The sequence below is a fragment of the Anomaloglossus baeobatrachus genome, chromosome 3 (assembly GCF_048569485.1).
Source record: "Anomaloglossus baeobatrachus isolate aAnoBae1 chromosome 3, aAnoBae1.hap1, whole genome shotgun sequence".
NCBI lineage: Eukaryota > Metazoa > Chordata > Amphibia > Anura > Aromobatidae > Anomaloglossus > Anomaloglossus baeobatrachus.
Genome location: NC_134355.1, coordinates 681,831,367 through 681,850,295, shown reverse-complemented (window position 1 = coordinate 681,850,295; position 18,929 = coordinate 681,831,367). Strand labels below are relative to the sequence as shown.

The 18,929-nt window shown below is 44.8% G+C and overlaps 1 protein-coding gene across 1 annotated transcript in view; it reads right to left on the bottom strand.

Moving 5' to 3' along the window:
- The window catches only part of SCARA5 (scavenger receptor class A member 5), a 332,968-nt gene that overhangs the window by 164,735 nt on the left and 149,304 nt on the right, over positions 1-18,929 (bottom strand). Inside the window, exon 4 of the mRNA XM_075341303.1 lies at positions 8,618-9,292. Coding sequence (XP_075197418.1) covers positions 8,618-9,292 — 675 coding nt within the window. The remainder of the gene's footprint in view (positions 1-8,617; positions 9,293-18,929) is intronic.

Sequence of the window (18,929 nt, the reverse complement as noted above, 5' to 3'; positions counted from 1 at the left end):
GGAAAGATGAAAGGAAGGTAGAAAGGAAGCAGGGGAAAGGGAAGAAGGAAGAAATGAAGGAGGAATGGTGGAAGGAAAGATGAAAGGAAGGTAGAAAGGAAGCAGGGGAAAGGGAAGAAGGAAGAAATGAAGGACGGGAGGAAGGAAGGAAAGATGGAAGGAAGGTAGAAAGGAAGCAGGGGAAAGGGAAGAAAGAAGAAATGAAGGACTGGAGGAAGGAATGAAAGATGGAAGGAAGGTAGAAAGGAAGCAGGGGAAAGGGAAGAAGGAAGAAATGAAGGACGGGAGGAAGGAAAGATGGAAGGAAGGTAGAAAGGAAGCAGGGGAAAGGGAAGAAAGAAGAAATGAAAGACGGGAGGAAGGAAGGAAAGATGGAAGGAAGGTAGAAAGGAAGCAGGGGAAAGGGAAGAAAGAAGAAATGAAGGACGGGAGGATGGAAGGAAAGATGGAAGGAAGGTAGAAAGGAAGCAGGGGAAAGGGAAGAAGGAAGAAATGAAGGACGGGAGGAAGGACGGGAGGAAGGAAGGAAAGATGGAAGGAAGGTAGAAAGGAAGCAGGGGAAAGGGAAGAAGGAAGAAATGAAGGAGGAAAGGTGGATGGAAGGTGGAAAGGGAGGACAGAAAGAGGGAAGAAAGGAGGGGAGGGAGAGTATATGGAAGAAAGGAAGGATGAAATGAAGGAAGGAAAGAAAGAAGGAGGAAAGATGAAAAGCTGTAAAGGGAGGAGGAATTGAGGGAGGAAAGATGGGAGAGAGTGTGGAAGGAAGGAAGAAGAATGGAAGGAAGGAATGGAGGAAAGAAATCTGGAATAAAAGAAAGAGAAGGAAGAAAGGGAACAAGGAAGGAATAAAGAAAGGAACTAGGGAAAGAAGGAGGGTGGGGGAAAGGAATAAAGGAAGGAGAGATGAAAGGAAAGAAGGAGGGAAGGAAGAAAGGATGTGTCATGATGACCATGGAATAGCGGGGAACCAGGTCTCCTAAGCTCAGCTAGGGGCCCCTTTGCTATCCCTAATCACAGGGATACTCCTGACGGTGGAGAGGAATGAGTATCCTTCCTGACCAGTCCTGGTCTGATTCCCACTCCCCCCGAGAAGGGACGAGACAGGAGGATGTTGAAACCCACAGATAAAGACAGGCCACAAAAAACCAAAACTCTGTCACACAGCATGCACACACAGGATAAGACAATAAGAGATTGAGGAGGAAAACAAGAGCAGGAAGGAAGCTACAAAACAACAGGGGTAAGCTCCACAACCACACCAAGTAATAGGCACAACTTTCAGCAGTAAGTCCGGGATACCGCACCTCACAGACCACCATAGAATAAAACTAAGCTATAGCTGGCATGGGTGGAAGGATCAACCAACATAAATAGGAGGGAAGAAGATATGATAGATCTACCCACAACATGTGACCAGAGGAGAAAGCAGATCAGCAGAGAATAACTCTTTCCAGCCTGCCTATGAATCAGCACACAGCAGGTCCATGCCCGAGTCTACCTGTATTGATACCAGACACCAGAGAAACCGTTGGGCAGAGTGTAAGAATCTGCAATGTGAACAGCGCCCAATGCAGCTATGACAGTCAGCAAAGTTTGTGCAAAAGTCCGTGTGAAGGGATGAGAGGAAGAATGGATGGAAGGAGGAAGGGAGGGTGAAAAAATGGAAGAAAAGAAAGAAGGAATGGTAGGAAGAAGGAAATGATGAAAGGACAGGAGGGAGGAAAGAAGGAAGGAAGAAAAAAGGTAAGGAGGTACAGAAGGGAGGAAGAAAAGAAGGATGAAAAGATGGAAGGAAGGTCGGATGGAATGAAAGAAGGAATGATGGAAAGAAGAAAGAAAGTAAAGAAGGAAGGAGGCAGGGAGGGCGGAAAAACTGAAGAAAAGAGGGAAGGAATGGTGGGACGAAGGAAGACATGAAAGGACAGGAGAGAGGAAAGAAGGAAGGAAGGTAGAAAGGAAGCAGGGGAAAGGGAAGAAGGACAAAATGAAGGAGGAATGGTGGAAGGAAAGATGAAAGGAAGGTAGAAAGGAAGCAGGGGAAAGGGAAGAAGGAAGAAATGAAGGACAGGAGGAAGGAAGGAAAGATGGAAGGAAGGTAGAAAGGAAGCAGGGGAAAGGGAAGAAAGAAGAAATGAAGGACGGGAGGAAGGAAGGAAAGATGGAAGGAAGGTAGAAAGGAAGCAGGGGAAAGGGAAGAAGGACAAAATGAAGGAGGGGAGGAAAGAAGGAAAGATGGAAGGAAGGTAGAAAGGAAGCAGGGGAAAGGGAAGAAGGAAGAAATGAAGGACGGGAGGAAGGAAAGATGGAAGGAAGGTAGAAAGGAAGCAGGGGAAAGAGAAGAAAGAAGAAATGAAGGACGGGAGGAAGGAAAGATGGAAGGAAGGTAGAAAGGAAGCAGGGGAAAGGGAAGAAAGAAGAAATGAAGGACGGGAGGAAGGAAAGAAAGATGGAAGGAAGGTAGAAAGGAAGCAGGGGAAAGGGAAGAAGGAAGAAATGAAGGACGGGAAGAAGGAAGGAAAGATGGAAGGAAGGTAGAAAGGAAGCAGGGGAAAGAGAAGAAAGAAGAAATGAAGGACGGGAGGAAGGAAGGAAAGATGGAAGGAAGGTAGAAAGGAAGCAGGGGAAAGGGAAGAAGGACAAAATGAAGGACGGGAGGAAGGAAGGAAAGATGGAAGGAAGGTAGAAAGGAAGCAGGGGAAAGGGAAGAAGGAACAAATGAAGGAGGGGAGGAAGAAAGGAAAGATGGAAGGAAGGTAGAAAGGAAGCAGGGGAAAGGGAAGAAGGAAGAAATGAAGGAGGGGAGGAAGGAAGGAAAGATGGAAGGAAGGTAGAAAGGAAGCAGGGGAAAGGGAAGAAGGAACAAATGAAGGAGGGGAGGAAGGAAGGAAAGATGGAAGGAAGGTAGAAAGGAAGCAGGGGAAAGGGAAGAAGGAAGAAATGAAGGAGGAAAGGTGGATGGAAGGTGGAAAGGGAGGACAGAAAGAGGGAAGAAAGGAGGGGAGGGAGAGTATATGGAAGAAAGGAAGGATGAAATGAAGGAAGGAAAGAAAGAAGGAGGAAAGATGGTAAGCTGTAAAGGGAGGAGGAATTGAGGGAGGAAAGATGGGAGAGAGTGTGGAAGGAAGGAAGGAGAATGGAAGGAAAGAATGGAGGAAAGAAATCTGGAATAAAAGAAAGAGAGAAGGAAGAAAGGGAACAAGGAAGGAATAAAGAAAGGAACTAGGGAAAGAAGGAGGGTGGGGGAAAGGAATAAAGGAAGGAGAGATGAAAGGAAAGAAGGAGGGAAGGAAGAAAGGATGTGTCATGATGACCATGGAATAGCGGGGAACCAGGTCTCCTAAGCTCAGCTAGGGGCCCCTTTGCTATCCCTAATCACAGGGATACTCCTGACGGTGGAGAGGAATGAGTATCCTTCCTGACCAGTCCTGGTCTGATTCCCACTCCCCCCGAGAAGGGACGAGACAGGAGGATGTTGAAACCCACAGATAAAGACAGGCCACAAAAAACCAAAACTCTGTCACACAGCATGCACACACAGGATAAGACAATAAGAGATTGAGGAGGAAAACAAGAGCAGGAAGGAAGCTACAAAACAACAGGGGTAAGCTCCACAACCACACCAAGTAATAGGCACAACTTTCAGCAGTAAGTCCGGGATACCGCACCTCACAGACCACCATAGAATAAAACTAAGCTATAGCTGGCATGGGTGGAAGGATCAACCAACATAAATAGGAGGGAAGAAGATATGATAGATCTACCCACAACATGTGACCAGAGGAGAAAGCAGATCAGCAGAGAATAACTCTTTCCAGCCTGCCTATGAATCAGCACACAGCAGGTCCATGCCCGAGTCTACCTGTATTGATACCAGACACCAGAGAAACCGTTGGGCAGAGTGTAAGAATCTGCAATGTGAACAGCGCCCAATGCAGCCATGACAGTCAGCAAAGTTTGTGCAAAAGTCCGTCTGAAGGGATGAGAGGAAGGATGGATGGAAGGAGGAAGGGAGGGTGAAAAAATGGAAGAAAAGAAAGAAGGAATGGTAGGAAGAAGGAAATGATGAAAGGACAGGAGGGAGGAAAGAAGGAAGGAAGAAAAAAGGTAAGGAGGTACAGAAGGGAGGAAGAAAAGAAGGATGAAAAGATGGAAGGAAGGTCGGATGGAATGAAAGAAGGAATGATGGAAAGAAGAAAGAAAGTAAAGAAGGAACGAGGCAGGGAGGGCGGAAAAACTGAAGAAAAGAGGGAAGGAATGGTGGGACGAAGGAAGGGATGAAAGGACAGGAGGGAGGAAAGAAGGAAGGAAGAAAAAAGGTAAGGGAGTACAGAAGGGAGGAAGGAAAGAAGGAAGTTGGGAAGCAAGGAAAGATGGAAGGAAAGACGGATGGAATGAAAGAAGGAATAATGGAAAGAAGGAAGAAAGCAAAGAAGGAAGGAGGCAGGGAGGGTGGAAAAACGAAAGAAAGGAGGGAAGGAATGGTAGGACGCAGGAAAGGATGAAAGGACAAGAGGGAGGAAAGAAGGAAGGAAGAAAAAAGGTAAGGAAGTACAGAAGGGAGGAAGGAAAGAAGAAAGTTGGGAAGCAAGGAAAGATGGAAGGAAGGATGGATGGAATGAAAGAAGGAATAATGGAAAGAAGGAAGAAAGTAAAGAAGGAAGGAGGCAGGGAGGGCGGAAAAACGAAAGAAAGGAGGGAAGGAATGGTAGGACGCAGGAAAGGATGAAAGGACAGGAGGGAGGAAAGAAGGAAGGAAGAAAAAAGGTAAGGGAGTACAGAAGGGAGGAAGGAAAGAAGAAAGTTGGGAAGCAAGGAAAGATGGAAGGAAGGACGGATGGAATGAAAGAAGGAAGAAAGTAAAGAAGGAAGCAAGAGAGATAAATAAGAAGAAATAAGTCATTACGCAGATAGATGGATAGACGGACTGTTAGTGGCCGTACTTGGCCTTTCTTGGCACGCAGCGCAGTTGATATCTGCAGTATCGTTATCTCGGTGACACAATCCCGGCACCATGTGCAGCATCTGTCCGCCAGCTTGTAACACACTCTTCTGTCTGTCCTGCGCCATCGCCGGCCTCAGAATCTCCTTATCTCACACAGCGTGTTCCCTCAGCGTTCACCTCAGGTGCCCCGGTGTAATGCCGCCATCGCTTCCGTCTCCTGCAGCCGCGCTCTGCAGGACGAGCGTTACAGATGTATGGCCGCCAGTGGGTGGGACACGAGCCTATCAGTGATGGGTAATGGAAGGGGCCGCCACATTTTGTAGGTGGGAAGTCTTGGCTCACACTGAATGTTACCTGTGACAAGGTCTATTAACCCCTTAAGGACGCAGCTCATTTTTGTTCTTGAATTTTAATTTGTAACTTTTTTATATTCCCAATAGACATGTTAGGACTTGTTTTTGCTGAATGAGTCACATCGTTGACTGTACCAAATAATGTACTTGAAACCACAGAAGAAGATTCCAAGATGGTAAGCGCCAAGATGACAAGGACCAAGATGGCAGACACTTCTTTAAGAACTGGCAGCCGGTAGAGAAGAGCGAAGCTTTCAAAGTTCAGTTCGCTGATTTTTACCGAGCTTCCCGGTATTCGTCGAGCTATCCGATGAACAGATTGGCGGACATACCGAACCCATTCAATGGAAGGCCAAAGTTATGTGTTGTAAAATGGTGTAGGGGGGCTTTAAAAGAAAGAAAATAAAGCAAGACATACTTACCGAGTCTCCAGCGCGACTGTAACAACTCCCGAGGCTGTACTTTCGGGGCCGCTGATTGTCCCTCATACATATTCACAGCTTTCCCCGCCCACCAGCATCTCTGATTGGCTGCAGTCAGAACACACTCTCAGACAGCGTCTGTAATTGGTTGGGCTTAGTGGCAGCATGCGGTTTCTCCTATTTTGCTACACAGCCAAGATAAGGGAATGGCTGGGGGCTGCAGCCTGTAGCCGTGGCTTTATCTGTGCTGGGTATCAATAGATGGGGGAACCCGACGCCAATTGTTTTATTCATTTATTTTATACCATGATAGAGACGCACCAACAGGGTCTGTGATTCCAACCAATCACAGATGCTGTCTGAGACCATGGTCTGAGTGCAGCCAATCAGAGATGCCAGTGGGCGGGGAAAGCAGTGAATATGTGTGAGGGATAACCAGCGGCCCTGGAAGGACAGCTGTGGGAACAGTTACAACCGCGGGGAGACTACATTTTGCTTCCTTTTTTTTACAGTGATTTCCCTGGCCAATCACAGTTATGCCAGTGCTTGACATGGCTGTGATGGGGCCGGGTGTGGGTCTTCTGTAAACGAACACTTACCGAACATTGCCGACTTTTGAGTAAAGTGTTCGGTAAGCCGAGCCCAAACGAACAGGCCAAGGCTTGTACCAAATCTGAAATTGCCGAATGCGAACCAAACAGGTTCACTCATCTCTAGCTGCCATGGCTACCTATCAATCGCACTGTGGGGTCCAATATGAGCCTGTGACTTGCACAAAGGCGCTAGGTGATTATATGGAGATGCTGGCTGACCCTGCTCCATACTCCTGCGGATGACAAGGGCTATTCTGAAGGGTGGATATCGGAAAAAGGGTCAAAGATACGACCAAGTAAAATGGCTCCTCGGATTTTGACCTGGGTTACCAGTCCTGGTGTCATTGCCCACAATAGAGGTGCCACCTTTAAGGAAGCCAAGTCCCCCCCCCCCCCCAACCCCCCCCAATAGCTAATGGAGGTCGAGTCAACATGTTATCTGCTGTCCTCTCGTAAAGTGGATCCAGAAGACATGGACGACAATTACAGCCAAACATTCCCATCTGGAGCCTGACACAACGTGGATAAGATCTGAGCACACCACGGCAAACATGTTCACCGGCCCGGGGCTATGAGCATTGGACGCGTTTCATTGGCTCTGACTCAGCACCAAAAAACATAAAAGCAGCAACTACAAGTCAGAAGATTCTATCGGTAACACAGCAATCCAGACTGATGGTGTCAATCTGTGTTTCCAGACGTCCATCCAGGCCACAGCTCAAGTGGTCGAGATGGAGGAGATTAAGTGATTGTTATCCAAAATGTAAATCCCATCTGGGAAATGTCTTTTACTGCCCCAGAGACGACTGGGCTTCCAATGTTCCCATATGTGAGGTGTAAATAGGCTCAAGTTTTGGTGGTCCTAGTCGCGGTATTCGGGATATCAATTGCTCGCTGAGTATTTTGGTGTTCACCTCGTGAGTTTTGAGTCCTCTCCTCACATATTCGGTGCCTGATTTTCAGCCACTAAACATGTGGGGGCTGTTTGCTAATCATTGTAATGCTGTAGCCATATTTGCTACTGGCATAACTGTGATTGGAAGGTGTAGTGAAGAAAAAATCATTGTGTACTGTAGCCCATTTGTGATAACCAGCACAGATAAAGGAGATAGCTGGGGACTGGTATCCTCAGGTTGTTAAGGGATATGGTTATTGGGCCCCCCCAGTCTAAAAGTAGAAGCCCACAGCTGCTTTTTCTTTTTTACTTACAGGGTTGGTAATGGGGGGTTCTCCTAGACAGCTCTCCATTACCAACCTAGGGCTTGATGGTAGCTGTGATTTTTGACAAATCACAGCTGTCATTAACTCCTTATATTACCCCGATTGCCACCGCACCAGGATAATTGTGGGGCGGCTAGGGGCTGCTATTTTTAGGCTTGGCAGAGCCCAATAACCATGGACCTCCCCAGCCTGAGAATACCAGTCCCTAGCTGTCACTAAGGGAGGTGCCTGATCAACACCATCAGTTTCTAGCCAGTTTTACTCTGTCTACCTAGATGTCAGGCCACCCGTCCCATCTTGTCCTGCTTGTCCTGTCCTGTTCAGTCCTGGCCTGGCCTGTACCTGGTTCCAGCCCATCCTGCCTGTTGGTACCTGGGTCCAGTCCTGTCCCTGCCGTACCTGGTTCCAGACTGTTCTGCCTATTGGCACCTGGTTCCAATTCTGTCCTGTTCTATACCTGGTTCCAGCCCATCCTACCTGTTGTTACCTGGTTCCAGTCCTGTTCTGGCCTGTACCTGGTTCCAGCCCATCCTCCCTGTTGGTACCTGGTTCCAGTCCTGTTCTGGCCTGTACCTGGTTCCAGCCCATCCTGCCTGTTGGTACCTGGTCCCAGTCCATTCTGCCCTGTTGGTGCTCGATACTCTGCTTGTCTGTCTGCTCCTGTGTCTTGGGGGTCAGTTTCCGCAGTCCTGGTCTTTACGCACGGAAAGGTAAGCCCAGGGTTCCCCTGTGGTCCAGTGGGTCCACTTCAGCTGTGTCCTCCAAATAAATTAAGCGATAGTACGCATGCATCTATGACCATTCATTTAGGGGACACGGGACCTCTGATCTTATTTTCAGTGGTGGTCCTAGAGGGTGTACCACCAATGATGATACATTTATGACCCATTCTATGAATACTTGGTGACTGATGAGTGTTATATCATGCAATAACTTCTTTAGGGTTGAGAAAGAATGAAGAGGAGGCCTCTATGTAACCCCAACAAAGTGAGAACATGACCACCAAGTGGGCAATTCTCCGTTCTCTGTCTAATGGGACATACATGTCCAAGATCTTTAAGTAACTGACATAAGACAATGACTTACCTCTCAATACTGTGATGTTTTTCAAGGCTACTGAATGTTCCCAGTCTTTGAGCCTGAGATCTTCGGTCACATTATTGATCAGCGCCATCTCATGCTTGAGCTGCTGCTCCATCACTATATGAAGGAGCCTCATCTTTCTGGTGTCTTCAGTCACATTAGTGATGAGACCTTGAAGCTCCTGTATCCTCGAATGATGGATCCCTATGTCATAGGAAAAAGTCCCATTCATGGCATTTAAGGTGACCATCAAGTCATTTATCTGCTCATTGAGTCCTTCAGCTTTACTCGTCAACAACTTCAACATGGCGTCGTGATGACTCCATACATAGTGACTAGTGTTAACTTCTGCAGATAGTCTATAGATATCTAAATTGTGAGAGTCAGTCACCTGGTTTAGACTTACGCCGAGACTTGAGACCATCGTGTCCGTCTTGGAGGCCATGTCTTGGACCCCATTGAGGTTCCTCTCAAGTTTCTGTAAGGATTCTGTCAACTGAGACAATGACTCTGTATGGTTCTGGAAGAGGTCCTGCAGCTTCCAGATATGGTCCATGAAGTCTCCCTTGAAGGTGAGTTGCATGAACTTAAATTGAAGATCCCTATAGCTCTCGTTCAGGCGGTTGACATTGCTCATTAGCAGCTTTAGATCTTCTGGAGCACTTTGAGGTCTTGATACTAAAGCAAAAAAAGAAACAAAAGCATGAAGAACAATGAAGAAAACCATAGAAACAAAAGCTCCAGACCTCCTGCAGAGTCACTAGGCTACAACTCTGGCTACCAGCAGCCTCCACAGGAGGAAGCTAATGAGCTTTCTCTATACAGATATAAAAATGTAATAAAAGAGGAAAAATTAAAGGGGCTGCATCCATCTTGAGAAGTAAGGAGGGCAGGCATGTGCAAGTTTCTACATTCATTTTTATGATTCACTCTCATTGAAATGAATGGGGAAAACTGCGCATGCGCAACCACCTCTCCATTCCTGACAGCACGACCTAGGGCTCTCTTTTTGAGATCTGGCGAATGGAACCTCTGCATGTATTCAGGAATAAGAAGGTGGCCATGCTTGCTAAACTCTATCCAGTGCATTCCTATAGAAGTGAATAGAGAACGTTGCACATGCGCAACCACCTCTCAATTGAAAACAGCATGAGCCAGAGCAATCTGGAGTAATGATCCTGCTCATGAAATCTTTAGAATTGAGCCTGTGCATACTTTCAGGAGTGGGAAGGTAGGCGTGTATTCATCATCTCCCTCTATTCATATCTATAACTGTAGAGCTGTAGAAATAGGAGAGAACCGTGCATGCGCAACCACCTCTCCATAGGTGACTGCGCAAACTAGGATCCTGCTCATGAAATCTTGGGAATAAATTCTGTGTGTGCTTTCAGGATTGAACAGGTTGCCATACATGCATATCTTTCTCTACTGCACTCCCATAGAAATAAATGGAGAACAGTTGTGCATGCGCAACAGTCTCTGTAATCCTAACAGGACGAACTGGAGTCCTGTTCTCAAAATCTTGAAAATACGACCCACGCATGCATTCAGGGATATAAAAGTAGGTGTACATGCATTATCTCCCTATACAAACCTATGAATATAGATTTGTTGAAATAGAAGATAATGGCGCATGCGCAACAATCTCTCCATTCCTGACTACTCAAGCTAGGATCCTGCTGATGAAGTCTTAAAAATGGAGCCTGTGCATGCTTTTACGATTGAAGACGTGGACGTACATGCAAATCCTTACTGCGTTCACATAAAAATGAAAGGAGAACAGTTGCGCATGCGCAACCACCTCTACAATCCTAATAGCACGAACGCGAGTCCTGTTCTTAAAATATTGGGAATATGACCCATGTATGAATTCAGGGATATAAAGGTAGGCATGCATGGATTATATCTTTATTCCAATTTATGAATGCAGATCTGTAAAAATAGTAGAGAACCGCGCATACGCAACCACCACTCTATTCCTGACTGCTCAAGATAGGATCCTGTTTCATGAAATCTTGAGAATGGAGACTGTGCATGCTTTCAGGATTGAAGAGGTGGATGTACATGCAAATTCTTACTGCATTCACATAGAAATGAATGCAGAGAAATTGCGCATGCATAACCACCTCTACAATCCTAATAGCACGAACCGGAGTCCTGTTCTCAAAATCTTGGGAATATGACCCATGCATGCATTCAAGGATAGAAAGGTAGGTGTGCATGCATTATCTCTCTCTATTCAAAGCTACAGGATAGAACAGCGCATGCGCAACCACCTCTCCATTCCTGAATGCACAAGCTAGGATCCTGCTCAAAAAATTGGATCCTGCTCAAAAAATCTTGAGAATAGAGCCTGTGTGTGCTTTTAGGATTGAAGAGGTGGATGTACATGCAAATCCTTACTGCATTCAGATACAAATGAATGGAGAACGGTTGCGCATGCATAACCACCTCTACAATCCTAATACCACGAACAGGAGTCCTGTTCTCAAAATCTTGGGAATATGACCCATGCATGTATTCAAGGATAAAAAGGTAGGTGTGCATGCATTATCTCTCTCAGTTCAAACCTATGCATGAAGAGAACTGCACGTGCGCAACTACCTCTATGCTCCTAGCAGCAGATCCCCATTCTCGATATCTTGAAAACCTGACCCATGCATACATCCAGAAATAAAAGCTGGGCACTCTTGTCATTTATTTGAGTGCGCTCTCATAGAATTCAATGGACAGAACTGCGCATGCGCAACCACGTCTCCATTCCTGCCAGTACAGACCAGTGCTCCATTGTCAATGCAGTCCTGCAGTCCTATATGTTCCATGTTCTGACCACCTGAACTAGTTTCGTCACATAGGACTGATATGGGATAAGTATGTGAACCCCATATTGAGGTCCTGCGAGTCTGTTATGTACGGTATCATCTTGGGTTCATGGGGAAGCTGTCCGCCTTCTGGATGTTTACTTGTCCTTCATGTGATACCGATCCCGGGGTACGGAACTCATTATCTGCACAATCTATAGCGCATCATGGCGTCCGCACATCCGAGGTCACTGCTGAGACTTTGTTGTGAAGCCAAATGGATTAGGTTATTTAAGTTGAGATAGAAAAATACTGAAAAAAAGGAAGAAAGGGCAAAATTCCTCAGGAACATGGTCTGACCTAATACAAAGCAGGAGTCACATGTCGGGGAGCCTGGCCGCGCTCCAGACGCAATTTATGTATCTTCTGTGAGGAATGATGAAATTTGTACAACAGATTTCCAGGCGGGTTTATTTTGGCCTGTGAGGTCTGGACCGTCTGCAGGACGTTCTCCCCTGTCCTGTACTCTCCTATAGAATACATTCTGTACGTCCTCACAGGTAACATGGAGGAATCATCTAATGCCAGGGGTCATCACATCTGCGGGACCCAACATGGCTATAACAATAGTCTGATCTCAGTGAATCGAGGATCCTAGCAATGAACCAAGACCTGAATGCCGATCCTGTGTTTTAGGCTTGCTACTTTTCTATTTTTCTTCTTCTAATTACCATCTAACCTGCTAACATTGAGGGGGCGGTGGTACCTCCAAAGATAGATCATTAAGTGAGGCATGAGCAAAACTACCAGTAGAGCAAGCAATACTACCAGGGGAGCAAGCAAAACTACCAGGGGAGCAAGCAAAACTACCAGGGTAGCAAGCAAAACTACCAGGGGTGCAATCAATACTACCAGGGGTGCAGGCAAAACTACCAGGAAAGCAAGCAAAACTACCAGGGGAGCAAGCAAAACTACCAGGGGAGCAAGCAATACTACCAGAGGAGCAAGCAAAATTACCAGGGGTGCAAGCAATACTACCAGGGGAGCAAGCAAAACTACCAGGGGAGCAAGCAAAACTACCAGGGGAGCAAGCAAAACTACCAGGGGTGCAGGCAAAACTACCAGGGGAGCAAGCAAAACTACCAGGGGAGAAAGCAAAACTACCAGGGGAGCAAGCAAAACTACCAGGAAAGCAAGCAAAAACTACCAGGGGAGCTGTACTGTGAACATCACTGTGTGCATTATCCCTGTACTGTGACATCAGTAATCTCGGAATGCCTGGGGGTCACGTGGATACAGGATAACTTGTTTTGTTTAGTAGGGGGGAATTACCATTTAATAATGGTTGTTATACTATTCATGATTATATGGGTAGGGAAGGATAGCTCAATCCCAAGCCAAAAGCTTAATTCGATCACATCATTTTTCCTCATGGGCGGAGCTAACTTGTTTTGGGCTTCTTCTCTTTACAGCCCCCCCCCCCCTATGAAGAAGCAAACAACGTACGGTACAAGGATTCCAAGTTTCATAGCAAATTTCACTCCTACACGAGATGAAAAAAGGTGCAGTTTATGAAGCTAAACCAAATAGAGATTATAGTTTGGTCACATTTCTACTCCTCAAGGGTGGTACTTAAATACTTGGTACATCTCCTCCCAATAGGCTGTAAGCAAAACATGGGAAATCCTCAGCGTAGTTTGGTCACATTTCCACTCCTCATGCGCAGTACTAACATACTTTGGACATCTGCTCCTAATAAGCAGCAAACAAAAAATGAGAAACCTCTGGCATAGTTTGGTCACATTTCCATTCCTCATGGGTGGTACTAATATACTTGGGACATCACCCAATGAGCAGCAAACAAGAAAGGGGAAACCTTCAGCATAGTTTGGTCATATTTCCACTCCTCATGGGCGGTACTAACATACTTTGCACATCTCCTCCCTATAGGCTGAAAACAAAAAATTGGATATCTTCAGCATAGTTTGGTTACATTTTTACTCCTCATGGGTGGTACTAACATAAATGGAACATCTGCTCCAAATAGGCGTAACAAAAAATTGGAAACTATCAGCATAGTTTGGTCACATTTCCACCCCTCATGGGTGGTACTAGTATACCTGGGACATTTCCTCCCAATAAGTAGCAAAAAAAAACTGGGGAAACCCTCAGGATAGTTTGGTCACATTTCCACTCCTCATGGGCGGCACTAACATACTTTGGACCTCTCCTCACAATAAGCTGCAAACAAAAATGGGAAACCCTCAGCATAGTTTGGTCACATTTCCACTCCTCATGGGTGGTACTAACATACTTGGGACATCTCCCATTGAGCATCAAACAAGAATGGGAAACCCTCAGCATAGTTTGGTCACATATCTACTCCTCATGGGTGGTACTAACATAATTGGCACATCTCCTCCCTATAGGCTGAAAACAAAAAATTGGATATCCTCAGCATAGTTTGGTCACATTTTACTCCTCATGGGTGGTACTAACATAATTGGCACATCTGCTCTAAATAGGCATAAAAAAAATTTGGATATTGTCAGCATAATTTGGTCACATTTCCTCTCCTTATAGGTAGTACTAGTATACCTGGGACATTTCCTCCCAATAAGTAGCAAACAAAAAAGGGGAAACCCTGAGCATAGTTTGGTCACATTTCTACTCCTCATGGGCGGTACTAACATACGTGGCATATCTCCTTCCAATAAGCAGCAAACAAAAACTGGGAAACATTCAGCATAGTTTAGTCCCATTTCCATTCCTCATGGGCGGTACTAACATACTTGGGACATCTCCCAATGACCAGCAAACAAGAAAGGGGAAACCCTCAGCATAGTTTGGTCATATTTCCACTCCTCATGAGTGGTACTAGCATACCTGGGACATCTCATCCCAATAAGCAGCAAACAAAAAAGGAAATACCCTCAGCATAGTTTGGTCTTATTTCCACTCCTCATGGGCGGCACTAACATACTTTGGATCTCTCCTTACAATAGGCTGCAAACAAAAATGTGAAACCCTCAGCATAGTTTGGTCACATTTCTACACTTCATGGGTGGCACTAACTTACTTGGGACATCTCCTCCTAACAAGCAGCAAACAAGAAAGGAGAAAACCCTCAGCATAGTTTGGTCCCATGTCTACTCCTCATGGGCGGTACTAACATGTTAGATTTTTTTTCCTCCTATTACAACTAGTAAGAAAGGAGACACCATGGCCATATAGTCCTTTTTTCGTAGATTTTGACTTTTTCTTTAATTTGGTCGCTTCTTTTGGTAAATGGTCCATGAAGTCGCCCTGAGTCCTGAGCCATCTGGATGTGTCTGGTGTTCTGTTGTAGTTAATATGTTTATTCTGCTTTTATGCCTTGTCAGTTTTTTTGTTAAATAAATAGCCATTAACTTATAAAGCCGGGATAATGGGATTAGTTTTTGGACACACAATTATTTAAGGACATGTCAAGAAAGAAATATGGCCAAGAAAAAGTTATTAAATCCTTCAACTGGATCTGAAAATTAAGGAAAGTTGGAAACAAACTCACCATATGGCGGCATCTAAGAGAAAATCTCCGCTTAAAGTCTCAAGCCCTTGAAATCTCAAACATGGTGGGATTAAGGCGGTGTCCTCCATGAAAACAATTTTGATTTCTAAGTAGGTTTAACATTCTGTTCTGAATCATTTGTCAGTATTTATTTTCTGACACAGAGTTGCAAACAATGTATACTAAACAAAGAACAAATAAAAATATTCTGTCTCCCCACAGCCACCACTAGAGGGCGCTGAATATATACAGTTGAACCAGTGAATTCAGTGCACACCCTCTAGTGGTGGTTGGAGGAAGTCAGAATTTTTTGTATGGATTCTCTACAGTAAGAGCATTGAAGCTGTAATTTTATATTCCCTGGTAGTTAGGATGACTGAGTTTTTTTATTTTAAATTTCCCTGGTGGTCTAGAGTACTGACTGGCTAATGTCACATTACCCAGTGGTCTAGATGACTGAATTTTTTATATTGAATCCCCTGGTGGTCTAGAGTATTGACTGGTTAGTTTCACATTCCCTGGTGGTCTAGAGTATTGACTGGTTAGTTTCACATTCCCTGGTGGTCTACAGTATTGACTGGTTAGTTTTACATTCCCTGGAGATCTAGAGTATTGACTGGTCAGTTTCACATTCCCTGGTGGTCTAGAGTATTGACTGGTTAGTTTTACATCCCCTGGTAGTCTACAGTATTGACTGCTTAGCTTCACATTCCCTGGTGGTCTAGAGTATTGACTGGTCAGTTTCACATTCCCTGGTGGTCTAGAGTATTGACTGGTTAGTTTTACATTCCCTGGTGGTCTACAGTATTGACTGGTTAGTTTTACATTCCCTGGAGATCTAGAGTATTGACTGGTCAGTTTCACATTCCCTGGTGGTCTAGAGTATTGACTGGTCAGTTTCACATTCCCTGGTGGTCTAGAGTATTGACTGGTTAGTTTTACATCCCCTGGTGGTCTAGAGTATTGACCGGTTAGTTTCACATTCCCTGGTGGTCTAGAGTATTGACTGGTTAGTTTTACATTCCCTGGTGGTCTAGAGTATTGACTGGTTAGTTTTACATTCCCTGGTGGTCTAGAGTATTGACTGGTTAGTTTTACATTCCCTGGTGGTCTACAGTATTGACTGGTTAGTTTTACATTCCCTGGAGATCTAGAGTATTGACTGGTCAGTTTCACATTCCCTGGTGGTCTACAGTATTGACTGGTTAGTTTTACATCCCCTGGTAGTCTACAGTATTGACTGCTTAGCTTCACATTCCCTGGTGGTCTAGAGTATTGACCGGTTAGTTTCACATTCCCTGGTGGTCTAGAGTATTGACCGGTTAGTTTCACATTCCCTGGTGGTCTAGAGTATTGACTGGTCAGTTTCACATTCCCTGGTGGTCTACAGTATTGACTGGTCAGTTTCACATCCCCTGGTAGTCTACAGTATTGACTGCTTAGCTTCACATTCCCTGGTGGTCTAGAGTATTGACCGGTTAGTTTCACATTCCCTGGTGGTCTAGAGTATTGACTGGTCAGTTTCACATTCCCTGGTGGTCTACAGTATTGACTGGTCAGTTTCACATCCCCTGGTAGTCTACAGTATTGACTGCTTAGCTTCACATTCCCTGGTGGTCTAGAGTATTGACCGGTTAGTTTCACATTCCCTGGTGGTCTAGAGTATTGACTGGTCAGTTTCACATTCCCTGGTGGTCTACAGTATTGACTGGTTAGTTTTACATTCCCTGGAGATCTAGAGTATTGACTGGTCAGTTTCACATTCCCTGCTGGTCTAGAGTATTGACTGGTTAGTTTTACATTCCCTGGTGGTCTACAGTATTGACTGGTTAGTTTTACATTCCCTGGAGATCTAGAGTATTGACTGGTTAGTCTTACATTCCCTGGAGATCTAGAGTATTGACTGGTCAGTTTCACATTCCCTGGTGGTCTACAGTATTGACTGGTTAGTTTTACATCCCCTGGTAGTCTACAGTATTGACTGCTTAGCTTCACATTCCCTGGTGGTCTAGAGTATTGACCGGTGAGTTTCACATTCCCTGGTGGTCTAGAGTATTAACCGGTTAGTTTCACATTCCCTGGTGGTCTAGAGTATTGACTGGTCAGTTTCACATTCCCTGGTGGTCTACAGTATTGACTGGTCAGTTTCACATCCCCTGGTAGTCTACAGTATTGACTGCTTAGCTTCACATTCCCTGGTGGTCTAGAGTATTGACCGGTTAGTTTCACATTCCCTGGTGGTCTAGAGTATTGACTGGTCAGTTTCACATTCCCTGGTGGTCTAGAGTATTGACTGGTTAGTTTCACATTCCCTGGTGGGCTAGAGTATTGACTGGTCAGTTTCACATTCCCTGGTGGTCTAGAGTATTGACCGGTTAGTTTCACATTCCCTGGTGGTCTAGGTGACTGATATTGTTAATTTTACAGTTCCTAGTGGTCTACAGTAGTGTGTAACGGGTGTGACAGGCAGTGTAGCCATTTAAATAGTGTGGATACCCTGGTAATTATGGGACAGAGTGTTTTTTTCACTCATGGATGGTGAAAGTAATGCAAATGGTCACTAGCAACAGTTTAAGTGGATTTTATAAAGTCTCCTTTAGAAGTAACAGGCTTAACCAAAAGTAAATCGTTGGGTTACAGCAATAAACTAACTCTGGTGACCCTTTGTACTTGTGACAGTCTGATGGCAAACACCTCAGCAGCACTTCCTTCACACCGACACAATCTTTTTGTTTCTATCTCTACACTGACTGGTAAATGTTACTTACTCGTTTCTTGCTAGCTTTTCCTTTTAGGCTTCTTTATTCTTCATGTCTGAAGTTTTTCTGAAGATCTTCCCCAGCTCAACACAACTGAATGTAAACTTTTAGGGGTGGTGAGCAAACATGCTAATGCTATCTCCACATTCCCCCTGACACAGCAGCTCACACAGCAACTCAGTGTGTTAACTCTTTATGCATCCAGCCAAACATACTAATACTAACTCCACATTCCCCTGACTCAGCAGCTCACACAGCAGCTCAGTGTGTTAACTCTTTATGTATCCAGCCAAACATGATAATGCTAACTCCTCATTTTCCCAGACTCAGCAGCTCACACAGCAGCTCAGTGTGTTAACTCTTTATGCATCCAGCCAAACATGCTAATACTAACTCCACATTCTTCCTGACTCAGCAGCTCACACAGCAGCCCAGTTTGTTAGCTCTTTATGCATCCATCACTCCAGAAATCAGTCCTGCTGCTCAGTGATCCGCTGCCTGGACATCTTATACATTTGTCTTACAAAATGTATTGATACAAAGTGTAGCAATCCTTCTCAGCATCTGCTGCATGTCAATGAATCTGATGCACAGTCTTCACCTGCAGCATTCTTATAACATAGCGTAGTACAAAACACAACATATCCAATAGGCAACAACTGGAGTATTTTGTAAGAAGACGGCAAAACCATTTTCAACCCCCTTAGAATTGAACAGCTTATTGCACATTTCTTGATAGTCTAGAGCAGAAACTTTAATTTTAAATTCCCTGAAATTGTTAATGTTATACTCTTTGGTGGTCTAAATTATGAAATGGTGAATTTTACTTTACCAGGTGGTCTAGAGTAATGCAATGGTTAATTTTACACTACCTGGTGAGAGTTGTGAAATGTTTGGTTTTATATTCCCTGGTGGTCTAGAGTAGTGAAATGGTTAGTTTTATATTCCCAGGTGGTCTAGAGTAGTGGTAAGGTAATTTTACATTACCTGGTGAGCTAAAATAGTGAAATGGCTAGTTTGATATTCCCTGGTGGTCAAGAGTAGTCAAATGGTTAGTTGGATATTCCCTGGTGGTCTAGACTAGCAAAAGGGTTAGTTTTATATTCCCTGGTGGTCTAGAGTAGAGAAATGGTTAGTTTTATATTCCCTGGTGGTCTAGAGTAGAGAAATGGTTAGTTTTATATTCCCTGGTGGTGTAGAGTAGA